The 23,872-nt window shown below is 48.2% G+C and overlaps 1 protein-coding gene across 1 annotated transcript in view; it reads left to right on the forward strand.

Annotated features, from left to right (window-relative positions):
• Window positions 1-23,872, forward strand: part of ABHD12 (abhydrolase domain containing 12, lysophospholipase) — a 68,741-nt gene that overhangs the window by 42,547 nt on the left and 2,322 nt on the right. Inside the window, exons 3-11 of the mRNA XM_077760155.1 lie at window positions 5,956-6,061; window positions 8,572-8,691; window positions 12,795-12,825; window positions 15,424-15,469; window positions 17,780-17,909; window positions 18,974-19,011; window positions 19,501-19,580; window positions 20,581-20,663; window positions 22,974-23,052. Of these exons, the coding sequence (XP_077616281.1) occupies window positions 5,956-6,061; window positions 8,572-8,691; window positions 12,795-12,825; window positions 15,424-15,469; window positions 17,780-17,909; window positions 18,974-19,011; window positions 19,501-19,580; window positions 20,581-20,663; window positions 22,974-23,052 (713 nt within the window). The remainder of the gene's footprint in view (window positions 1-5,955; window positions 6,062-8,571; window positions 8,692-12,794; window positions 12,826-15,423; window positions 15,470-17,779; window positions 17,910-18,973; window positions 19,012-19,500; window positions 19,581-20,580; window positions 20,664-22,973; window positions 23,053-23,872) is intronic.

Genomic DNA, 23,872 nt, shown 5'->3' on the forward strand with positions numbered 1-23,872 from the left:
TTTTTTTACAAATAGTTTATTGTCAAATTAGTTTCCACATAACACTCAGTGCTCATCCCCACAAGTGTCCTCCTCCATGCCCATCCCTCCTCCCCCCCCCATCCATCAGTCCTCAGTTTTTGTCAGCATTCAGAGACAGTGAATCTTAAGCAGGCTCCATGATCACCACAGAGCCTAACACAGGGCTCGATCCCATGACCCTGAGATCATGGCTTGAGCCGAAATTAAGAGTTGGATGCTCAACTGACTGAGCCACCCAGGAGCCTCAAGAATATATTCTTAAGTTGACACCAAATCTATCTGAACTCAAATTCATAAATCAGATAAATAAGCTTTAGAAAAAGCTTAGCTCCTATGATTTAAGGCATTATTCTACTTTGAAATATATTTCATAAGCAAAAAATACATGATCATTCCAAAAACAAGATTAACTGTATTTCATTCTGAGAAAATTGTTAATATTGTTGCTTATATATTTCCTGCTGATTTCTTTTGTCTGAGCCTCTATACATAAACATAGGCATATGTGTTTTTCATGCTCAGGTTCAAAAGTCTGATTCCATCTCCATGATGTTGGGTGATACCCAGTACTTGTGGTCTTGAAGTCTAGACAACTTTTTTGTTGTTAAATTGAAATGTAGTTGGCCTACAGTATTACATTAGTTTCAGGTATACAACACAGAGCTTCAACAATTCTATGCTTTACCTAGAGCTCCTCACAATAAGTGTAGTTACTGTCTGTCAGCATACTGACTTGCTACAGTATTATTGACTGTATTCCCTCTGTTGTACTTTTTATCTCCATGATATATGTATTTAACTGGAAGTTTGTACCTCTTCATCCCATTCCCCTTCTTGCTCATCTGCCCATCCCCTTCCCCTCTGGCAACTACCAGTTTGTTCTCTGTGTTTGTGAGTCTGTTTCAGTTTTTTGTTTGTTTGTTCTTTTGTTTTTTAGATTCCATGTGTAAGTGAAATCATATGGTATTTGTCTTTGTCTGACTTATTTCACTTAGCATATAACATCTGTGTTGTCTCAAATCACAAGATCTCATCCTTTTTTATGGCTCTGTAATGAAATCTAGCCATCTTCTCTGCAGTTCTTTTGCCCTCAAGATCTAGAACCGTCTCTTGGTAAAAGGAATGTTTCGGTTCAGAGGCCTGCACAGAATTGCTCCTCTGCACATTACTTTGGGCCTTTTATTGGAAATAGGGTAGATATATAAATTATGTATTTGTTTTTAAAGCAGAAGTCCAGCCAACTTGCTTTAACTTTCTCTGGGACGATAATTCTTAGGCTTCCTCTTTTTCCTTCCTCTTAGTAGTCCCCGTTAACCCTTGATAGCTGTGTTTCTTTCCATTTTTTTTTTTTTTATTTGAGTGTAGTTGACATGAATGTTACATTAGTTTCAGGTATACAGCATAGTGATTGGACAAGTTTAAACATTAGGCTGTGGTTACCATAAGTGTATCAGAAACGTGATTACAGTATCACTGACTATTCCTTATGCTGTGCCTTTCATCCCAGTGACTAACTCACTGCAGAGCTAGAAGTCTATACCTCCTACTCCTCTTCTCCTATTTGCCCATCCCCCCAATGGTTCTTCCCTCTGGCAACCATCAGTTTGTTGTCTGTGTTTGTAGGTCTAATTCTGCTTTTTGCTTGTTTATTCATTTGTTTTTGTTTTAGATTCCACATATGAGTGAAATCATATGGTATTTGTCTTTCTCTGTTTGATTATTTCACTTAGCATAGTACCCTGTAGGTCTGTTCATGTTGTTACAAATGGCAAGCTATTGCCCTTTTTTATGTCTGAGTAGTAGTCTGGTGTGTGTGTGTGTGTGTGTGTGTGTGTGTGTGTGTGTACTACATTGTCCTTACCCATTTATCTATCTGTGGACATTTGGATTGCTTCCATAATCTGGCTATTGTAAATACTGCTGTAATAAACATGGGGATGTATGTGGTTTTTTGAATTAATGTTTTTGTATTTTGGGGGTAAATATCCAGCAGTATGATTACTGGATCATAGGGTAGTTCTTATTTTTAATTTTTGGGGGAACCTCCATACTATTTTCCTTTCTTATCCCTTTTTTTTTTTTTTTAATTAGGGAAGCCCCTACAGCTGATAGCATGGAGTTAAAATTTGATAAAACCTAGAGAGAAAGCCCTCTGGCCCTCCCCTTATTGGCACCACACCTCTTTTAGTACATCGACTGGGATGAAAGGCAGCCCCAATATTGAAAATCCTCAGGCAGTGCAAAATATCCATTATGGCTAAGTAGCCATAGACTCTCACCCTATCACATTATTTCTAGATGGGCTAAAGAAGGGATAATAGATGAGGTTGTTTTCTGTTCATTTGTGTACTCACTGGTTATTCACTGAGCACCTTTTGTAAGGGATCATGCCCTTTGGCATGTGGTTGTTTATAAATGAGGGTGTGACCAGTAGGTGGATAATGCAGAATGGGAAGGAAGGGTTGAAGCATCTGGAAGGGCCCTGCAGGCCTGTGGGCACAGTGCCCTGTGTGTTGGGTTCCTGGGCTGTGCAGTTAAGCTGTATATGAGGCTAAGCTTATGTATATAGCCATGAGGAGCTGGGTCCCTGTCCCTGTCCCAGACTCCCCACTCTTGTCCCTGTCACGCACCCTGTGGGCTGCCGGTGGGCCCTGTGCTGTGTCTCTGACCCAACCCTGTGGCTGAAGCAGGATCTCTGAGGATCATGTGGCCAAGGGATGTGTTCACACAGGAGGTCAAAGGGCACTGGCACTCACTTGTTCCTGGCCACCAGGAGTGAGGTGTGTTCTGGCCTGGGCAGATCCCACAACCCTCCTCCTTGCACCCCTTGACCGGCCCTTTGTGGCATTTCTGCTCACTCAGACCAGTAGTTCCCATGGTTCTTCTGGCCACTACTCTCTGAAGCTCTCTGACCCCCGGGACTGACCAGGGACCTTCACTCCAGAGAAGCCCACAGGTGGCATTTACTGGACTTGGTGCATTCATTGCCTCCTTTTTCTCAGTTATTTCTAAAACAAAAATAGAGGTGAACTGGAAGTTTTGTGAAATGAAGTCCTCCTGGAGTAGAATCTGGCTTCTCAGTTCCCAGATTTCTCAGGCCTGGAAGCTTTTGGGATTAACTGCTGATCCTCATTAAACACTTTTCACAGGTAGGAGGTCCTCTCAGAGCACTGGGAAAGTTTGTAAGTAGCTTGGCCACCTTCTTTCTCAACACAAAACCAGCCCGAGGCCTGAGAGCTGAGCGTTGGAAGCCAATTGCCCTCAGTTCTTGATGACACCCACTTTCTGTTTAGCACAGGAGCTGGAGGGTGGGTAATTTCAGCCTCAGGAGTGGAATTAAGAGAGACTGGGTGTGGAATAGACAGTGAGTCCCAGGTTTGGGTTTTCAGAGTTTCATTGAGGAAGTCATTTCACTTCATAGTGGTCAGATGATGAACTAGCTCATCAAGCTGCAGCCTTCAGCTTCCATAACATGGAATAAAGTCTGAGAATGGAGATTGCAGAAGTAGGTACCTGTGTCTGAAATAGCACAAGAAACAGAGGCCCCTTCCAGGATCTTCTGGTAGGGAGGCTTCTCTGGGACCCATTGCCAGAGAAAGATCTGATCTTCAGAGCATGCTACAGTAATCCCTGGGGGCAGACCTAACAAATACCACAAACTGGCTGGCTTAAAGCAACAGAAATTTATTCTCTCCAAGTTCTAGAGCCTGGAAGCCTGAAATCAAGGTCACAGGCCCATGCTCTCCGAGACTGGGCACAGTCCTTCCATGCCTCTTCCTGGCCTTTGGTGGTGGCTGGTAGTTTGTGGTGTTCCTCTGCTTGTAGCTGTCTCTGTGGTCCTGCGGCTGCCTCCTCCCGGTGTCTTTACACTGATTTCCTCTGTCCTTGTCTGTGTCTGTGTCCCAATTTTCCTTTTTGATGAGGACACCACTTACACTGGATCAGGGTCCATCTCATGACTGCACTTTAGCTTGATTATCTCTGTAAAGACCCTATTTCCAAGTAAGGTCATATTGTGATGGCCTGGGGGTTGGGACTTAAGTGTATCTCTTTGGAGGGGGCGGCACAAGTCAACCCCTAGAAAGGACGTTAGAGCCGGTTTTGATCAGAGCCACTTGCCTTTCTTCCTTCCTGTCTGATTACTCAAGAGTGTGGGCTGCAGAGTCAGGCTGCCTGGTTGCAAGTCCCAGTTCTGTGACATGTGAGATGTAAAATGGAAGTGGTGATGTGCACATCACAGGAGACACTATAGGAGGGTATGCGCAGTGCGGGACTGGCACAGTGGGGACACCAGGAACACCTCCTTTAATGGCCATTCTTCTTTTTAGAGAAAGGAATAATTAAAGTTGAAAAAATTTAGCTTGCTTCTTACGGAAGAGATGGATTAAGAAACTGGAGGTACAGGCAGCAGCCTTGGTGAGAGAATTTGTCTCCTTGCATGGTCTGAAATTCTCAGGGAATTTCTGGGGAAGGAGCATGTGTGTACACCCATGTCCTCATAGTGGGTATTTCATTTCTTCAGCAAATGTGTGGTGAGCTGCAGTGGGCATTTGAAGAAGTGAGAGCTGGGTGTACAAGTATGTGGCAGGAGAGCATTCAGGTGGTGAGGACAGCAAGTACAAAGGCCCTGAGGTGGGAGATCAATGGTTGTGGCTTAGGAGTGGGATGGTAATAGGAGAAGAGCATGTTTGACTTTTGTACCATGTGGATATGTACGGTTATGTGATGAAACTACTCTCTTCACCAAAGAAAGCTGTACAGAGGTGTGTGACTCCCTTATGCAAGTTGGGATTGGCTAGTCAGGACCATTCTGCTCTTTGTCACTATCCCTTTTGGGAGTTGCCATTTTATAAAGTGAGTGAGTTCCACGTTAAGGTTTTTTTTTTTTTTTAAGTTTTTCAATTTTTGACTAAATATATCTTTAAAAATTGTGTTCACCACAAGAAGTAAAAGTATAACAGTATATAAAGGGAAAATTAAATATCCCCCATCTGCCCCATGCATGTGCTCATGCTAACACACACACACTCTTCATTAACAGCCTTGCCTGTGTGTTCCTGTATTTCTTCCAAGTCACATGTGGGTGGTGGTGGTGTGATGTTGCTTGCTTGTTTTTACAATAGGAGTGTAGGACTGTGCAGTATATATGTCATCTCTCTCCTTCCCTGCTCTTCTACCTGTAGTTCATGGACATTCCTCCAGGTTAGCAGGTCTTGACTGGGCTCCAGCTAAAGGCCCCCAGATTTTCCTTAGTGTGGGTACACCATGGAATCCTGCCCTGTTGGCAGGCGACCTATAAAATCTAGGCTCCTGCTGTACAGTTCCACTCAGCATTACTCAACTCTGTATGGGCTCTGTGGATTCCCTGCACCCATACCTCATCTTCCACTGTCCTGTCATCATGAAGTGACAGCTTTAGAAACTTTAGGACCCCACTTGACTGACTGACACCCACAATCACTTGGTCACTGAGTGATGTGGCCCTGGCTCTAGAACATGCCATCTGCCTGTCACCTTTCCCACTGTCCCTTCCACCAGCACGCTGGCTCTAGCCTTCCATTGTGGCTTAGACAGGCCTGGCTGGCCTCCCCATCTCCAGCCTCTTTCATGGCCAGAACAGAATGTCCCTGAGGTCCCTTGGGGATCTTGCCTTCCCTTACTTGTATCTTCTCACCTTGCACGACCATCAGGGGTCCATCTCTACTCAGACCTCACCCTTGCTGCAGCATGTGCAGGTGTGCTCTCAGTGTTCTAGCACTCACTCGCCCAGTTCTGCATCGAAGGCTGGAGGGCCCTGTGCGCCTGGCAGTCTTGCTTTGGAAAAGACTTAGCGCTTCTTGAAAGCTTTGCCTCTGCTGTGTGTGTGTGCACGTGCATGCATGTGTGTCCATCTGCCCCCACTAATCCTGGTTTCCATCTCTTTGTCCCCCACAGTGAGGGTTCCCTATTTCATTGACTTGAAAAAACCACAGGATCAAGGTTTGAATCACACATGTAATTACTACCTCCAGCCAGAGGAAGACGTGACCATTGGAGTCTGGTGAGTGCTGGGCAGTGTGGCCAGTGTTGTCCAAGATGATTGTGTATCCATTTGTATCTTCACTCCCCTCCATTTCCAAAGCAGAGATCTTGGCTAAATTTGATCCTAATGAAATATGATGAGATGCCACCAAATTCTTTTCTGAGATTTTCAAATAACAAAGGCTTTGTGAACCAGGCTGCTTGTTGGAGAGAGCCTTATTTCTGGAGAGTATGAGCATGGAATCATGAGCACAGGTTCGAAACGCACTCTTTCTTCTCAGAGAAGAGAGTGTCTAGACATTGAGATCACTGGATTTCTTTCACGTGCAGCACTCCTGGCAGCTGATAATGGTGGTGTTTGCCATCTTCCTCATATTTACTTTTTTGAGCCACATATTTAAATTGGACATAAGCTCTGTGACTTCTTAGAATCTATTTTCATGGTTTTTTTTTTTCCTGTGGAAAAGTGGGTATTTCTGAATAACTAAATTAAAATTGACCAACTTTTCTGTGACATTTTCTTTTTTCTCTCAGAATCAACTCAGCATCACTGCCCCTTTATGTGGCTGGATTTCTCTTTCAGTAGCCATAATGTCTCTCTCTGCTGTTGCAGAAAACTGCTGTGTATGTGAGACGCTTCTAAACAAAATGCTGTGGGTGGCTTCCCAGTGTGGGCTGCGGGGACGTTCAGGCATTTCTAATAGTCCTGGGTAAAGAATATAAAATGGGAAGGGAAATTATTGTTCTAGGAGTTGATGCTAGCACTAGTCTTTTGTTATTGCTGGTTTAATTTAATCTCACATTTGCTGACTAATGTGTATGCATGGGGCACTTTGCTCTTCTGTCTTCAGTCAGAAGATTGACATATTTTGCTCAGAGCTCTTTGGTGGGGGAATTAATCAGTCCTCTCCTGCTGTTTAGTGTGGTCTGTGCTTTGAGACACAGGGAATTAGTGGGGACCTCTTCCTCAGGTAAGGCAGTTATATAGCGCGAAGGGTATTTGTGGTGCTGACAGTTAGGCCGCAAACTCTCACAGCAGTCTCCCAAGAAGGTTGTACATAGTGACAACTATGGTGAGACCTAGAGTAGTGACAGCCAGGCTATATGCTGCTGGGCCCCTGCTACCTGCCCATGTCTGCGCCCTGTGCTGTCATGAGAACTATGTGGGCCCTTGGGTGGCAGTAGGCCTTGTTCTTAGTGGCTTGTCTGGCATAAACTCTCCACCTGGCAGAGGGCAGGAGAGCCTTGGGAAAATAGGGTCCCTCCTCTCTGGCTGGGAGCTTCTTGTTCTTTAGGAGTCTCAGGTTTGGGGTAGGATGCCTCCTGGCACCTTTATTTTTTGTATTTAAAATTCTTTAGCTTATTTGTTTACTTAGAGAGAGACAGTGACAGGGTGAGTGGGGGAGGGGCAGAGAAAGTGGGGGAGAGAGAGAATCCCAACCAGGCTCCATGCTGCCATCGCAGAGCCCAAAGCAGACCTCGAACTCACCGAACTGTGAGATCATGACCTGAGCCAAAACCAGGAGTTGGACACTTAACCAACTGAGCCATCCAAGTGCTCCATAGCACCTTTAAAATGTGCCTTTCCATCTCATGGTTTATAATTGCCAGAGAGTGATAATTATAGTCAGAACCACCCAAAATGCAAGCCTCTGTAATGGGCCAAAGAAATGTTAGAAATTGAATACGGAAACTTAAGGGCTAGAAAATTTTTTAAAATGTACATTTAATATTTTCAAACATTCTTGCTAATAAACATATGTTTTATAGATCCTCCCCTGTGATTAACAGTATTTGTTGTGGCCTGACTTCCGATTAATAAGAGCATCTCCCCGGAGGATAGAGAGACTGAGCCCACCTGCCTGGCCAGGTGTGGGATGAGTCAGGCTTATTGCCAGTTCATCCACACAGCATGTCAGCCTGCAGCGTCTCCTCCTACAGAGATGGTCTGCTCCCAGATGCCTTGTGAGCAGGCCCTGGAATGTGTTGTACATTAGGGGAGGTGCTTTAAGGATGACCAGGCTTCTCATCCAGCTTCTAAAGATCAGTGTTACTGAATTAGCACCCGTGACAGCATGAACTATCTTAAGTACATTGTGAGTTAAATTGTGTACAGTTTATAAATACAGGTACATATGAGGGAAAATGATGTTACTCAGCTAGTATTTATTAAGCTTTCATTCTGTGCGAGGTCCAGATGAAGGCCTGGTGACTGAGCCAGACTAGATCTTACTTTAAAGAGCTCCAGTTCACATGTGAGAAACCCGACCCCCACACCCGCCCCTGTCCCCTCCCAACTGCGACCAGACAGAGCTTCTGTGGCCCAGAGGGGGCCCAGGTGCAAGTCAGGAAATCTGTCAGAAGCCATCCCTGTAGCTTGGAGCTCTGTAGTTATCTCTCCTGGTGATGAGGGCAGCTTGTCTCTCCAGCTCCCCTGTCCTGTTCTCTGATCAGTTGTGACTCTGCTCCTCCATCATTCCATCAACAGTTGCCATCTGATTGTGCCACTCTGCTCTGCTTCTGTTTCAGGCACACTGTCCCTGCCATCTGGTGGAAGGACGCCCAAGGAAAGGACCAGATGTGGTATGAGGATGCCTTGGCTTCCAGCCACCCCATCATCCTGTACCTGCATGGAAATGCGGGCACCAGGTAAGGAAGAGGAGCCCATGCAGTGCGTTCTCTCTGATTGCTGTCCTCTCTCTCTTCCTTTATTTTATTTTATTAAAAAAACTTTTTTTTAGGGGCGCCTTAGTGGCTCAGTCGGTTAAGCGTCCGCCTTTCGCTCAGGTCATGATCTCGCGGTTCGTGAGTTCGAGCCCCGCGTCGGNGCTGTCAGCACAGAGCCCAACGCGGGGCTCGAACCCACGAACTGCGAGATCATGACCTGAGCCAAAGTCCGACACTTAACTGACTGAGCCACCCAGGCGCCCCTCTGTCCTCCTTTATGAGGTAGGAGGGTCCTGGTGCAGTCAGGCCTGCTGATCCATTGCAGTAAGGGAGCATGCAGGCAGTGGGGCTGTGGAGCATCCTGAGAACGCAGGAAAAGGCAGAGTTTATGGCGTTTAGGGGAAAAGGGTCAAGGTGAACTTTGATGAAGCAGTGTTCCTACAGGCTCAGAGCAAAGTGGGCTGTGAGGGGCCCTGTGTGGTGGGCCCAGGATCAATTTCCTTGGGAACTCCTTTTTAAAAAAAATTTTTTTAATGTTTTATTTATTTGTGAGAGAGAGAAAGAGAGACAGAGAGAGAGAGAGAGACAGCATGAGCAGGGGAGGACCAGAAAGAGAGGGATACACAGAATCTGAAGCAGGCNGTTTATTTATTTATTTTGAGAGAGAAAGCATGAGCAGGGGAGGGGCAGAGAGAGAAAGGGAAAGAGAGAGAATCCCAAGCAGGCTCTATACCATCAGAACAGAGCCTAACTTGGAGCTTAAGCCCATGGACTGTGAGATCATGACCCAAGCCAAAACCAAAAATCACACACCTAACCAACTGAGCTACCCAGGCACCCTGGGAATTCCTGTGTTAAGCAGGTTGGGAAGCTGTGCCCAGAAACCCCTTATGTGAGGCTCACACCTAGATGGAGTAGAGGAGGCTGCACCTCTGTCATAGTGACCCAGATCCTGGGCCCGAGTGGGATGTTTCCTTCTTCCTGATGGAATTTAAAAGGCAAAGTGAAGGCCTGTGATTTAGGGAATAAGGTTTCTCTGAGGAAGGAGCTATGGTCCCTCAGAGTGGTCCTTGTGACATTTTAGGGCTACACGAGCGCCCCTGGGGAATGCTGTCTCCTACTCAATCAGTCACCCCTGTCATCTCATGGTGAGAGTCTGTTGTCCCAGTGTGAGGATCTGTCATCCCAGTGTGAGAGTCTGTCATCCCAGGATAAGTGTCTGTCATCCCAGTGTGTGGATCTGTCATCCCAGTGTGAGGATCTGTCATCCCAGGATAAGTGTCTGTCATCCCAGTGTGTGGATCTGTCATCCCAGTGTGAGGATCTGTCATCCCAGTGTGAGGGTCACAGGCAGTCTGGCACTTTCTCACTGGCAGGTGTGCCTATCTGCAGGTAGAGGCACACTTCCTTGCAAGGGGCAATGAGTGCTGAGAGGATTGAGGGTGACATTGAAGGAGGGGTGGCCAGAAGGACCTCAGCTGGGTGCACACAGACAGGCTTGTCTGTACTGTCAGGTCAGCTGATGGGTGTGAGTTGTCTGTCCCAGCTGTAAGTCAGCAATGCCAGTGCGTCCTGCTGGGCCACTGCAGAGGCACTGTCTGTACCAAGCAAACCCTTTGCCCTGGTGCTTTATAAGAGTGGTTTTAGGGGCACCTGGGTGGCTCAGTTGGTTGGGCATCTGACTTTGGCTCATGTCATGATCTCACAGTTCGTGGGTTCAAGCCCCCCATTGGGCTCTGTGCTGACAGCTCAGAGCCTGGAGGCTGCTTTGGATTCTGTTTTTCTCTCTCTGCCCCTCCCCTTCTCGTGCTCTGTCTGTCTCTCAAAATTAAATAAACATTAAAAAAAAAAAGAAGAGTTGCTTTAATGATGTGTCCTTCCGATTAGCTGGGAATTGGTTCCTTCTACCCACGTGGTCGACCTTATTCAGAAGAGTCTGGAAGAGCAGGATGGGTGAGGGGAGGAAGTGTATTTTCTGAACAAAGTAGTACCTGAAAACCTCCTGGAGGGTCCCTGTTATCGCAGCTTCCTTAGGGCGTGTGAGAAAAAGCCAGCAGGAGCTGACAGGAGGCAGGGCCACAGCAGGGCCTGGGTGAGGGTCAGTGTGACGCCTTGGCCATGGGCTGGGGGGGATGTCATTTTATAGGCAGAAGCAACAAGGAGACCAATTCATGGGCCTTTCTGGAGGGGCAAGCATAGCTTTGTCGTGTTGGGGCAGAGGGGCTGCATAGTGGACACTGCAAGAAGTCCAGGAAGTACAGCCTGCGAGGATGGTGTGTGAGTCTGGAGATCAGAGTGCATATCTGCTGAATCATGCATGCACTTGGCAGTTTGCTTTCCTCTTTTTCTGGGAAAAACTACAGTGGGTTTCTCTTCTGCTTTTCAAAGAGCAAGTGGTTACTCTTGCTCTGGTAGCATCTTTGTATAAATGCGAAAAGTTCATAGTTTACTAGGAATAAGCTTCAGTTAAGTAATGCCAGTCACGTGGTAATAAAGACAGAGTAGCCTAAACTTCCAGTTTTAAGGAGCATTGTGACTTTGAAAGTGTTGCTCCCCCCTCCCCCTCTCCCCAGAGACTGCCTGCATAGACCTGTTGGCCACCCTTCTGCCTAGCAGGAATACAGTGGCCCTGGCTCCCTGAGGTCCAGTCCCAGCTACTGCCCCACATTTTATCATGTGCTAAGCCCCTCTTCTTTTTGCTTGAGGTAGGGGATTTGAACAATCTAGATATGAACTCCTCCAAAGATAACTGAAAACATTTTACATTATTTCCTCTTATCCTGAAACTTATTCCTTTGTATTTCTGTGGCTGCATTGTATTGCTTTTCTTCCTTTGTCTCACCCTCATCAGGGACACTCCCTGCCCCCCCTCCCAAATGGCCAGAGTGCTCTTGGCTATAAAAAAGGAAAACCACTGAGAAGGCTAGAGAGGATGAACCCACCCATTGACATGCTCTCCTTCCTGAGGCAGCCCTACACACTTCGGTGTCTGTCCACAGTAACAGCTGACCAACAACTGGACAGAAAGTATGAGAAGGGGTAGATAGTCCTCGGACAAAATAGTGTAGACACACAAAACAGTTCCGGTGCATGAAGGCCTATTCAGCCTCAGTAATCAGTGTTCACTACACACTAGTGTGTGGGTGTGGGGCTGGGAGATGGGCCAGGACCCCTCTGAAGATGGCTGGGCAGTAATAGTCAAGCTTACAATCACACACACTTTCCACCCAGCAGTCCGTGTGTAGGAACATATTTGACACATGGAGCACACCTCACATATACAAAAGGATATCAGCACGGGCTGGCCATGGCAGCAAAATTCAGGTTAACAGCAGGTAGGAAAGTGTTAGAACGACTGCAAGATAAGGCAGGGGAACTACTACTAAAAAAACGTACTGCAAGTTGGCTCTGATTTACTGAGTGAAAAGTGAGACAGAGGGTACCTGAATGGCTTGAGTGGTTAAGTGTCTTGCTCTTGATTTTGGCTCAGGTCATGATCTTGTGGTCGTGAGATTGAGCCCACACTGGGCTATATGCTGAGCATGGAGCCTACTTGAGATTCTCTCTCTCTCTTCCCCTCCCCTACTCACACTCTCTTAGAATAAATAAATAAGCTTTTTTTTTTTTTTTTTTTAAGTGAGAGGCAATAGAGTATGTGGCAGGTACCTGTGGGCATGAATGTTGAATAAAGAAGTACCTTCATCTCTGCCTACATTGTAGTCCATGGACATGGGGGATTTGAGGGAAGGGCTGGATCCTGGGCAGGAGTAGGGGGCTTGCTGTGCATCCTTTTGTGTCTTCTGGATTTTGTATTGTACCCATGTATTACCTAGTCAAAAATATAAGTAATGTAATAAATAAGAAATATATTGAAAGTACTAAGATTTCATGGTACTGCCAGAAACAAGCTCGGAGCCACTTAGGGTGCCCTGCAGAGGAGGTCACCTGTCTACCATTGACCCTCTTTGTATGTATTGAGGGAATAAGTCACTACAGACCCAGACACCCAGTACTGACCCCAGAGCCTGTCTTTTTGGAAAGATGTGCTAACACCCATTCTTATTTCCTTTTTCCTGATTCTCTAGAGGAGGCGACCACCGAGTGGAGCTCTACAAGGTAGGTGAGGATGCCACATAGTTGTATGACAAACAGTGTGGTGTCCACAGGCAGAGTGAGGTCCTCGGTGTGATGATGGGTAGAGTGGGGTCCTCAATGTGATGACAGACAGAGTGGGGTCCACAGTGTGGATGATGGCAGAGTGGGGTCCTTAGTGTGATGATGAGCAGAGTGGGGTCCCTCAGTGTGATGACGAGTGAGTGGGGTCCTCAGTATGGATGACAGGCAGAATGGGGTCCACAGTGAGATGATGGATGGAGTGGGGTCTACAGTGTTTGACGGGCAGAATGGGATCCAGAGTGTGATGATGGATGGAGTGGGGTCCTCAGTGTGGATGATGGGCCGAGTGGGGTCCACAGTGTGATGGTGGATGGAGTGGGGTCTTCAGTGTGATGATGGATGGAGTGGGGTCCACAGTGTGATGACGGATGGAGTGGGGTCTACAGTGTGTGACAGGCAGAATGGGATCCAGAGTGTGATGATGGATGGAGTGGGGTCCTCAGTGTGATGATGGATGGAGTGCGGTCCACAGTGTGATGATGGGTGGAGTGGGGTCCTCGGTGTGATGATGGATGGAGTGGGGTCTACAGTGTGATGACGGGTGGAGTGGAGTCCACAGTGTGATGACGGATGGAGTGGGGTCTACAGTGTGTGACGGGCAGAATGGGATCCACAGTGTGATGACAGGTGGAGTGGAGTCCACAGTGTGATGATGGATGGAGTGGGGTCCACAGTGTGATGATGGATGGAGTGGGGTCATCAGTGTGGATGATGGGCAGAGTGGGGTCCACAATGTTATGATGGATGGAGTGGGGTCTTCAGTGTGATGATGGATGGAGTGGAGTCCACAGTGTGATGATGGATGGAGTGCGGTCCACAGTGTGATGACGGGTGGAGTGGGGTCCACAGTGTGATGATGGTTGGAGAGGGGTCCTCAGTTTGATGACAGGCAGAGTGGGGTCCACAGTGTGATGATGGATGGAGAGGGGTCCTCAGTGTGATGACAGGCAGAGTGGGGTCCACAATATGATGATGGGTGGAGTGGGGTCCTCAGTGCGATGACGGGCAGGGTAGGGTTCTCAGTGTAGGATAAGCCAAGCAGGGTATAAAGTGTGTATGATGGGCAGAGCAGTGTCCATATGGTATAGGGATGAAAGAGTATTGCCTAAGTATTGTTTCCCACTGCTCTTCCCAGGAGGCATGAACACAAGTGTGTCCCTCCAGTACTTGTGAGAGTTGATCAGCATTGGCCTTTCCAACACTGCCTTCACGGAAGCCATTACCGTGGAGTCCTTCCCTATAATGCTGCCTCTAGGGAGAGTTCCAAAAGCAGAATGAATGAACTTTGGGAATCAGCTGCCAGATATTGGCAGTTATATTAAAGGCATTTGAAGGCATTTGAAATTGTTGTTAGATGCTGTGTTTCTCCTATAAAACAAGTAGAGAACACCGAGAACATGAATGGAGCCACACTCCTGCTGAGTTGCAGGGTCAGGAGCTCTGCCACATGGAAATCTCACCTTTGCAGGTGATGGACCAAGGAGGAGGCCCACAGCCAACCTGGGGAGGTGCCGGTGGGTCTCCCAGGCAGGTGTTCAGACCCTCACTTCTGCCTGCTTGTCTTCTTCAGAAGCTTGAATCTCATAGCCTGAAATGTGTAGTTGACTCCAGAGTGCCAGGGCTCTCACCACACCATCTCCCACATCCTCTCCTCACATGGATGGATGTCTGCATTGGCTAACCCAGCAAAGAGAGACAGATGCAGATATGTGGGAATATCTGTATCATGGGGGCACTTCTTTGTCCCTCATACACCAAGGATAGGGGCTGCTATGGACTATTGGAGGATTTATTCCCTGGAGTGAATTGGATCAAGTCAGAGAGGGGAGGTGCTTGCAGAGCTATGGTCCCCAGTTGAGGTTTGTGTTTGCAGAAAATGTTCCCACCTGGAGCAGGTATGACCCTGGAGGGGCAGGCTCAGCAGGCAGTGTGGAGCTGGAGGGAAGTGCTGCAGGCCACCCTGGGGCAGCTTAAAGAGTAAAGGAGCACACTGCCCTGGGTGATTTGGGGGATGTTCGCGGCTGGCAGCTTTCACTTGGCTCTGTGCACACCCCAGGAGGGCTCAGGCTGTGTATGGTGATCTAATCTGAGAGGTTATGCAGTCTGGAGGGATTTTGTTTTTATAACAGAAAAATTACACAGAAACTTAAAGTCTGAGAAATGCTAGGTTGCAGTCAGGATCCCAGATGCAGTCTCTGTACCATAGAGGCACTCCTGCTGCATCTCTGGTCTCTGGGTGTCTGCCCTGGGGGACCACCTGTGAGTCCATGTGAATGTGGAGGTATCCCAGCAGTCTCACCCGAGGTAGAGCCATTCTTCCCATATTCCCGAGGCAGAGGGCACACCTGTGTCCTGTAGCAGCAGTTGACATCTGGGTTTTATAATGGGGAATGGGGCAACATCGTAAGAATCTTTATTAAACTCCTAGTGTATGCAGGACACTAAGACTGAAATTAGGCTGGCTTTAGTCAGAGGCAAGTTGCCCTCAATCCATGATGCATGGATTTGTTGCCCAGATATTTATTTTTCACTTTGCAGGTGCTGAGTTCCCTTGGTTACCACGTGGTCACCTTTGACTACAGAGGTGAGTTCTTTTGCAAGGGCATGTGTGGGCCCTCCTATTGCTCGCCTCAGGGTCTGCTGTGCAGGCTTCACCCTGAGAGGCTTTGGCAGTGCTAGCTGCTTATAGTGCACCAGCCTGTGATGTTGGCAAGTGTGGAAAGGTGGTGGGGGGACAGCGTGTGTCCTTCACGCAAATGTGGGGCATCCTTCTTGAAACGGAGGTTCCAGCGCCTGGAACCCCAGTACATATCCTCTGACAGCAGCATTTTAAATATAGAAAATACTGTGTTTTTTCTTTATTGGATCCAGACTCCCCCAAAGCTGGCCAGCAGACACGGTTTATGGGCAAGATAGCTTGTCTTGCTGAAGCTCTGAGAGCAGGAAAAAGAACTCTTAGGAGGAGATAGATGCTTCTTCTTGCTCCTCAGCATGTTTTCTTTCTTGAATGAATCAGGGGGCTTGTCCTTGAAGAGATTAAGAACCCACATTTGATGTGTACACCTTAATGAGCTAGGAAAATACTTGGTGTTGACTGGGAGAAGTATAGGCCTCTTGTAGTCTCAGCAGCAGAGGTCAGAGGTCAAAGGGCTGCTTGGCCAGCTTAGCCTGGTCTCGTGGCGGAGGCATTGGTGTCGATACTCTCAGGCCGAGATATGGGCATTGTGTTAGTTTCTTTTCGCTGCTCTAACAAATTACCACAAATGATGTCTTGAAACAGCACAGATGTATTGTCTTGCAGTTCTGGAGGTCAAAAGTCCAAAATCTTAGGCTACTGGGCTGATATCCAGGTGTTGGCAGGGCCGGTCCCTTCAGGAGGTTCTGTGGGAGAATCTGGTTCCTTGCCTTTTCCAGCTTCTCAAAGCTGTCCTTCTTCCTTGATTCATGGCCTTTTGGGTCTGGTCACTCTGACCCTGGTTTTTGTCTTTCTCTCTCACTTGTTATACAGACCCTTGTGATTACTTTTTGCCCTTGCAGGTGAGCTGATAATTGCCCATCTCAGTTCACTGATCAGCAGCCTGAATTCTCTCTGCATCCTCAGTCCCTCTGCTTGCCACACAATTTAACATATTCACAGGCTCCAGGGATGAGGACACAGACCTCTGTGGGCACCATTATTCTGCCTAAAACAGGGATGATTCTTTCACAGAAGAATATTCCATCACGATGAAAATTCTAGGTTGAGAAAAACTGCAGATAAGGATCTGGAAGGTAGTTCACCCACTTATCCTTCTCTCTATGCTAAAAAGGGTTTTCTGTTCTTGCTGAGTGCTGGAGAACTGAGAGTGATGAGAAGGGTGGCCTTCTTCCTTGTTCATCTCCCTGTGCTTCTACCAGGAAGTGAAATCCCTCATAACACTTCCTCTTTCCAGTTCTCACTGAGTCTCTGCATTTCTCAGCCCACCCTCTGACTGCATCTTCCTGTGCTGGTCTCTGTCTGTCTGTGTCTCCACGTCTCCCTGTCCCTGGGTCCCTTCCTTCCATCCATGCATGCCCTGAGTCTCTCAGTCTGGCATTATCTCTTGCATAGTCCCTCCCCTAATCTGGCATCTGGGGTGCCCAGGCGAGGTGGCTTGTGCCCATGAACTGTGGGTTTTGATTATGCAGCAGAACTGGCTTTTTCTGAGCCTTGTGGTGCTTTCAGATCATTTGATGATGACTCACTGCTGAGTTGCTGGAAATGACAGTAGCACTTGCCCTTTCCAAGAGCCTAGGGGGAGGGCCCCTGGGGGAAGATGCAGTCTGGGGGCAGGGATGGTTAGCTTCCGTCTGCTATGCTAACAACCCCTTCTCTTTCTGGGTCAGAATTGCCATGAGCCTGGAAATCATCCCCCTCCCTCCTGCCCCAGTCTGGCTTCCCACATCTGTCTTTAGCTGGGCTGCAGCTGGCCATGGAGTCCAAATCAGGCTCAAGGGCCCCTTAGAGATGCTCTGTCCTTCAGGGGTTCCTGGCCACTTGGGATCTCACTGACCTTTCATCTTGGGCCAGCCACCAGCAAGCCCTAAGATTTAGGGAGGTTGCTGTCCTTTCTGCCCCTAGGAATCTGTGTCAGGTTGCCTCCATGCACACAGTTGTTCATCTGGACTTGGATAAGCATGTGTGGGTGGCTCTTTAGGTTCAGGTGTTGTAACTGGGGTTGTGAGGAAGTGGGAGAAGGAGGAGCATGCTTGTCCAGACACCTCACACATGGGGCTGTGGATTGTGGTGGCAGAGACTTCCATTGCCCCAGACTGCCCTGGGTTGCCTGTTGAGAAAGAAGAGGATGATCCTGCTCCTCAAGAGGTTCCATGAGCTGGGTTTGACTTCTTCCATCTGCTGTTCCTCTCCATCCAGGTTGGGGAGACTCAGTAGGAACTCCATCAGAGCGAGGCATGACGTATGACGCACTCCATGTTTTTGACTGGATCAAAGCAAGAAGTGGAGACAACCCTGTATATATTTGGGGTCATTCCCTAGGCACTGGGTGAGTTTGCAGTATGATGGAGCCTTGGGGGAGCAGGTCTTCACAGGTGACTTACCATCTGATCTCTCAAAATGTGCCCTAGTGGCTTCTGGATCCCATGACACCCTTAGTCCCAGCAAGCCTTGTCCCTCATTCCCATGGTGGGGGCAGAGGATGAAGTGCCACAAAAGACCATGAAGAGTTTGAGCTACTTTAACTCCTCAACCCAATAAGTGACTTGAGACACACACAGGCAGTCATGGGATGGCCATCTCCCTCTGTAGGAAGGATGGGCACACTTCCTGCAGTCTAAGAGTATGCCTCAGGGAAATGTCTTCAGAGAAGAATGGGATAGAGCTGGAGTCCTGGAAGCACTCGGGCTCTGCACGTCCTGGCTTTGGAGTGCAGGCGCTGGCTGGCAATCCTGAGTGCCGGGGCTTTGATGACGGGCACTTAGCCTGTGTGTGGCTTACCAGAGAACTTGGGGGAGGCAGCAGTGGATGCTTCCCTTTCTACATCTGCCAAGATGAGAAACAGTTTAATATTCCATTTGGGGCCACCTGAACTGCTTCTGCTGATGTAAGGTCCAGAGTGTTTCTAAAAGGAGCACTGCCCTCAATGCCCAGAGTCCCAAGACCTTCAGCAGCCATCCCTTTTCTAGCAGCCTTTCCTTGGGGTGGAGTGGCCGTGGCCCCCTTGTCCCCTTGCTGCTCACCTTAAACAGTGTCCTGCAATCGGGGTGGGTCCTTTGGGCTGGGAAGTGCTGGGGAGAGTGAACTGTGTACCTGCAGAGAGGAGCCTGGGCAGAGCAGGGAGCAGGCTGTCCTGCCGTGGCTGCTGTATGGGACAGCAGGAGCCCTGGGGGCTCTCATCTCCATCCTTGTCAGAGGGGTTGGCTGATGCCAGGGGCAGCAAAGCCCACTACAGTACTGGGGCATCTTTGTCCCTACCCTCCCATACCCCTGGAGCCCCACCAACTGCTTCACAGATCTTACATCTTCTTGGCCACTTTCAAGGCTAGAACAGTCTCCTCTTAGACAACTTTTGTTATCATTCAACTGAACTGTTTCTTCCTCCCTTCTCAGAGTGGCGACAAATCTGGTGCGGCGCCTCTGTGAGCGAGGTAGGGGCTTGTGTGGAGGTGTGAGTCCTGGTCGTGTGGGCATGGCTTCCTCCTGGTCCTGGGGCCCAGGCAGGTCAGGCAGTGCGTTTGGGAGGTGGGTGCTGATGGATGAGCAGCACAGCAATACCACTTGGTGTCTTCTTGGAGCCCTGCAGGCTGGGCATCAAGGCTGGGGCCTGGGTGGACCCTTGGCTGAGCCAGGCCTGCCTTCTCCATGGATTCTCAAGCAGCTGGCAGAGTCTCCTCAGGGGCTGGGTTCCTGATACACAGTTCTAGGATGTCTTGTTCATGGGAGCGAATCACAGCCACCTGAGCGTTCCCTGCGTGGGCCCCCTGCATGGGCACTGCCTGCACACAAACCATGCAGGAGGGCCTAGAGAGGAAGGCTGGCTGGGTGGGCACCTGAGTCCATGGTCCAGCCCTTCCCATGGGCCCCCCATAGGGGCTTCTTGCTCACCTCACAGCTTCCTGTTTGTTTTATTTGTCTAGAGACACCTCCGGATGCCCTTATATTGGAATCTCCATTCACTAATATCCGTGAAGAAGCTAAGAGCCATCCGTTCTCAGTGGCAAGTACAGATTTTACTAAAAATTGGCTTGTTTTCATTATTAAAATAGTTACTATAAAGGTAATTCTTAAGAAAATAAGTGTAAAGTGAAAATAATGATTAAAAATATGATTTAAATATTCTCATGAATACAGATTTTATTAAAAGTTAACCCTTGTTTAGTTTGGGGCACTGGCCTGACTACAGACCTGCCTGGGAATGTTAAAACTCTATGGCCAGGGAGAAGGACAGGTTCACACCTGGGTCATCCAAGGACAGCACACCCCCAGGAGGCCTTGCCTCTGTGGCATGGTTTGCCCACCTGGCATCTGCCCCATGGGGCCCAGCCCAGGCGGGTAGCTGCTGTCCTGGCTGCTTCCCCAGACATGGACTGGTGGGTGCACCTGCTCTCTGTCCACATGGATGGTGCTCAGCAAGCTGTCAGGCTCTCCCAGTCGTGTCTTCAGGTGATGCTCCAGATAAACCCTGCTGGAGATTCCAGGGTGATTCGGGCCCTCCTTACCTGTCAGGACAAGGCTTTGGACCCTCCTTCTACAAGCCTGGCTCAAAGAGGTCTTCTCTGTGTCCTCTTCTGTCCCACTGCTTCTTGGCTGACCATGTGTTCTAGAGGAGGTGGCTTACACCTGACCTCACGCTGCTCTGTTGCAGACCAGAGGAGACCTTTATATAGTCTTACTTCTTTGATGTTGCTTTTCTCCCAAGCCACATGGATCCCTGTTTTCCCTGATGTCTGAAGTATGGCCTCTGAGCCAGTCCCAGCTGCTGCTCTGAGGTGTGGGAGCCCATTTTGTGGGCAGCCCCACCGTGGCCAATCTGGGGGCCTCTCTAGAAGGGAGTCTGTGGTCCAGGGACAGGTGGCAGGGCGCCCCAGCACAGCTTTGGTGGAGCCACAGGTCAGTCAACTCGGAAGCAGAGGAGACCCCTGGGTATTCAGCATCCTTGACTTCTCCATGGCTGTTTTAATTGATGCTTCTGCATGTTGTTTCCATGTCGCCTTCAGATATATCGATACTTCCCTGGGTTTGACTGGTTCTTCCTCGACCCCATTACAAGCAGTGGAATTAAATTTGCTAACGATGAAAAGTGAGTACTGTGGTAGAAAACCTCATTTTTTAATTTAGAAAAGTACTGAGAACCCCCAGGACTAGTCACTTTAATTAAATAGAATGGAATTTTGAATACTGGGGTTCTTTTCCAACCATTTGACTTTTGTAAAGGGCAAGTCAGGCCAAGAGCTGCAACCGAGATAAAGGGGATTGAAGACTATGGTGTTAAGCAATAGAAAGACAACATGCCCACATAGTTGTTTTATTTGTGAATAGTCCGTCATCAACCAGAATTTCTGACAGGTTTTAAAGCAGTAATAGTAACTGTTACCCAAAAAATGACTGCCTCAACCATCTGATTTATGTTTGGTTATAAAAAGATGTTACAAACTTTATTGTTAAAAAATTTCTAAGGGTGGGATGCCTGGGTGGCTCAGTCGGTTAAGCATCTGACTTCAGCTCAGGTCATGATCTCATGGTTCATGGGTTTGAGTCCCTCATCGGGCTTTGTGCTGACAGCTCAGAGGCTGGAGCCTGCTTCAGATTCTGTGTCTCACTCACTCTCTGCCCCTCCCCCACTCGCACTGTGTCTCCCTGTCTCTCAAAAATAAATTAAAAACATAAAAAAAATATTTCTAAGGGTACCTGGGTGGCTCAGTCAGGTAAGCATCTGACTCTCGGTTTCAGCTCAGGTCATGACCTCACAGTTAGTGAGATCAAGCCCCAAGTGGGGCTCTGTGCTGATAGCATGGAGCATTCCTGGGATTCCCTCTCTCTCCCTCTCTGCCCCTTCCCTGCTTTCACTCTCTCTGTCTCTCTCTCAAAATAAGTGAATAAACTTAAAAAAAATAATACCTGATTTAAAAAAATTCTATTAGGTCAACCAACAGTTAAAATTTTTTTGAACAATGTTCAGATTCTGTTGATATTGTCTTTGTGATATCTTTATTTCATGGGTTTTAATCTCTTCAAAAAAAATAAAAAGGAAAGGATAAAAATCCTTAACTAAATATTTAGTTGGCATTTAAAGTCTATACTTTGAAATAGAATGTGAAAAAATGAAATATTTTTCCCCTTAATTATGTGTTTTGGTTCTAAAAATAGAACAAACTAAAATTTGAGCAAACATAACCAAACACCTGCTGGTTTGTAAATATTATTGTTTTGGAACTTAAAGAAGAGTTATCTGAATAAGTGAGATTCCTTCTAAAACCACCACAACAAGCACCACAGTGAGCGTTGGGCCCCGCTCGCAGCTGAGCATAGGAGGCCAACACCATGTCACCCACTGGAAGTCAAGGAGCCCCCACTTGGGCAACTTGGTTGCCAAATACTTGCTAAGGTGACAGCAAAAGAACAAGCTAGGCCTTTCCTAGAGTAGATAGACGTTAGGACATACTACTTATGGTGGAAATTCTGCAAAGATGGGCCATTCCACTGTCACAGTGTGACCCACACACCAGAAATGCTGGATGCAGAACAAAGAGAGAGTGGGTGTACGGGCGTGCCACTAGCAGAAGCATAGGTTGCCGTCTGGGCTTGGCGTCCATGGAATGATGGGCCTCCTGCCAGGTGCCAGGCTTGCCCAGTGCTGCCCTCATGGAGCCTCCAGATCAGAATGCAACCACCAGGACCAGGTGGTATCCACCAGTTCACCTGAGACCTTAGTGAGGGGCCGCCAGGAGATTCCGGGACTGTCTAGTCCCACAGCCATCCATTATGTGGTTTATTGGAGGGTTTGGATTGTGTGAATCTGTTGAAGATGTTAACTTATTTGTAAACATTCAGGAGTGACCTTAAATGTCATTTTCAACAAAGACAAGTTAGAGGTTGTAGACTTTTTTACCAACATATTTCTAGTAACATTCATTTGCAATAAGTTTCCTGGACCACCGAAGTTATTTGGTCTGTAAATACTGTTTCATAACTTGCTTTTTTAATAGAGAGAGAGAGAGAGTGTGTTCATCTGCAAGTGGGTTAGAGGGAGTGGGGGAGAGAATCTTAAGTAGGCTCCACACTCACAACACTGAGATTATGACCTGAGCCAACATCAAGAGTCAGGCACTCAACCGGCAGAGCCACCCAGACATGCCTGTTTTGTAACTTTTAAAGAATATGTCTAGTGGCAAAAATAATCATTTTCAATTTTCATAAATACACAGAGGCCAGATTTGGTGAGTGAATCGATTTCTAGACTTGACTGAATACATGTTGGTAGAGATATATGAGAAATCAACTTAGTTCTCTAGTGAAAAGCCCAGCAGGATTGTAGCGGCTGAGCCACAGGCAAGGACAGAGACCCCATCTTCTCCCTGGGGCCTTGGTCTAGTGCCTTCTCCTCCCACAGTGTGAAGCACATCTCCTGCTCCCTGCTCATCCTGCATGCCGAGGACGACCCAGTCGTGCCCTTCCAGCTTGGCAGAAAGGTGGGTGTCGGGTGCTGCCTCCGGTGCGGGCAGACATCTAGCAGGCTCCTGTGTGGGCCGGCTGGGACTAGGCAGACGTGGACGGAGTTCTGCTGCTGGCAGGCAGCCTTTGTGAGAAGAGAAGGGCGGGGGAGATCAGCAGGGTTGGGTATAGGCTGAGAGCTGATGCCTTATCAGCAAACGTAAGTTTGAGGGTGTGGAGGTCTTTACCAGCACATTCCGTGATGGCAAGAGGAGACCTGAGAAGTAAGCAGATGGCTCCCGGTCCCCGTGCAGGGGTCCTAGGATGACAGGGACTTCACTACCCAGGACTCAGCCAGGAGGGCTCACTGGCTGTTGGCTGGAGGGAAAGAACTCTTGAGGAGGAGGCTCCTCCGGCCCCAACAGGGAGGTCCCCAGTCAGTAGACTTCATACAGACCTCTTGTCTGTTCTCTTGCTTTTGGGATTGGCCTGATGACAGAAATGCCGTGCTGTTGTGAGGCCTCTGTGTTTGCTTTGCTGAGTTTGCTTTGCCTTACTGCCAGGAAGGCACTAGATGTGTAGGTCAGAGTGCTGTGGGAGAGAGCACCACCTTGCATGGAGATGGTGAGGGGCAGGGGTGGCCTAGAGGGAGAAGCCCAGGTGCAGCGGATTCCAGCAGGACCAGGTCCCCTCCCTCCAGGAAGTACAACACACAGGATGGCCCAGCAGCCGCTACCCAGACCCACAGAGCCCAGCGGTCTGTAGGGTGGGAGGACAGACTGTGAGCAGCCTGCTGACTGGCCTTAACCCCAGCACACAGTGAAGTCTGAGGTGGGTGCCTAGCCCAGCTCCTGGGAT

This window comes from Crocuta crocuta, unplaced genomic scaffold, assembly GCF_008692635.1.
Source record: "Crocuta crocuta isolate KB4526 unplaced genomic scaffold, BGI_CrCroc_1.0 scaffold23, whole genome shotgun sequence".
NCBI classification, from domain to species: Eukaryota; Metazoa; Chordata; class Mammalia; order Carnivora; family Hyaenidae; genus Crocuta; species Crocuta crocuta.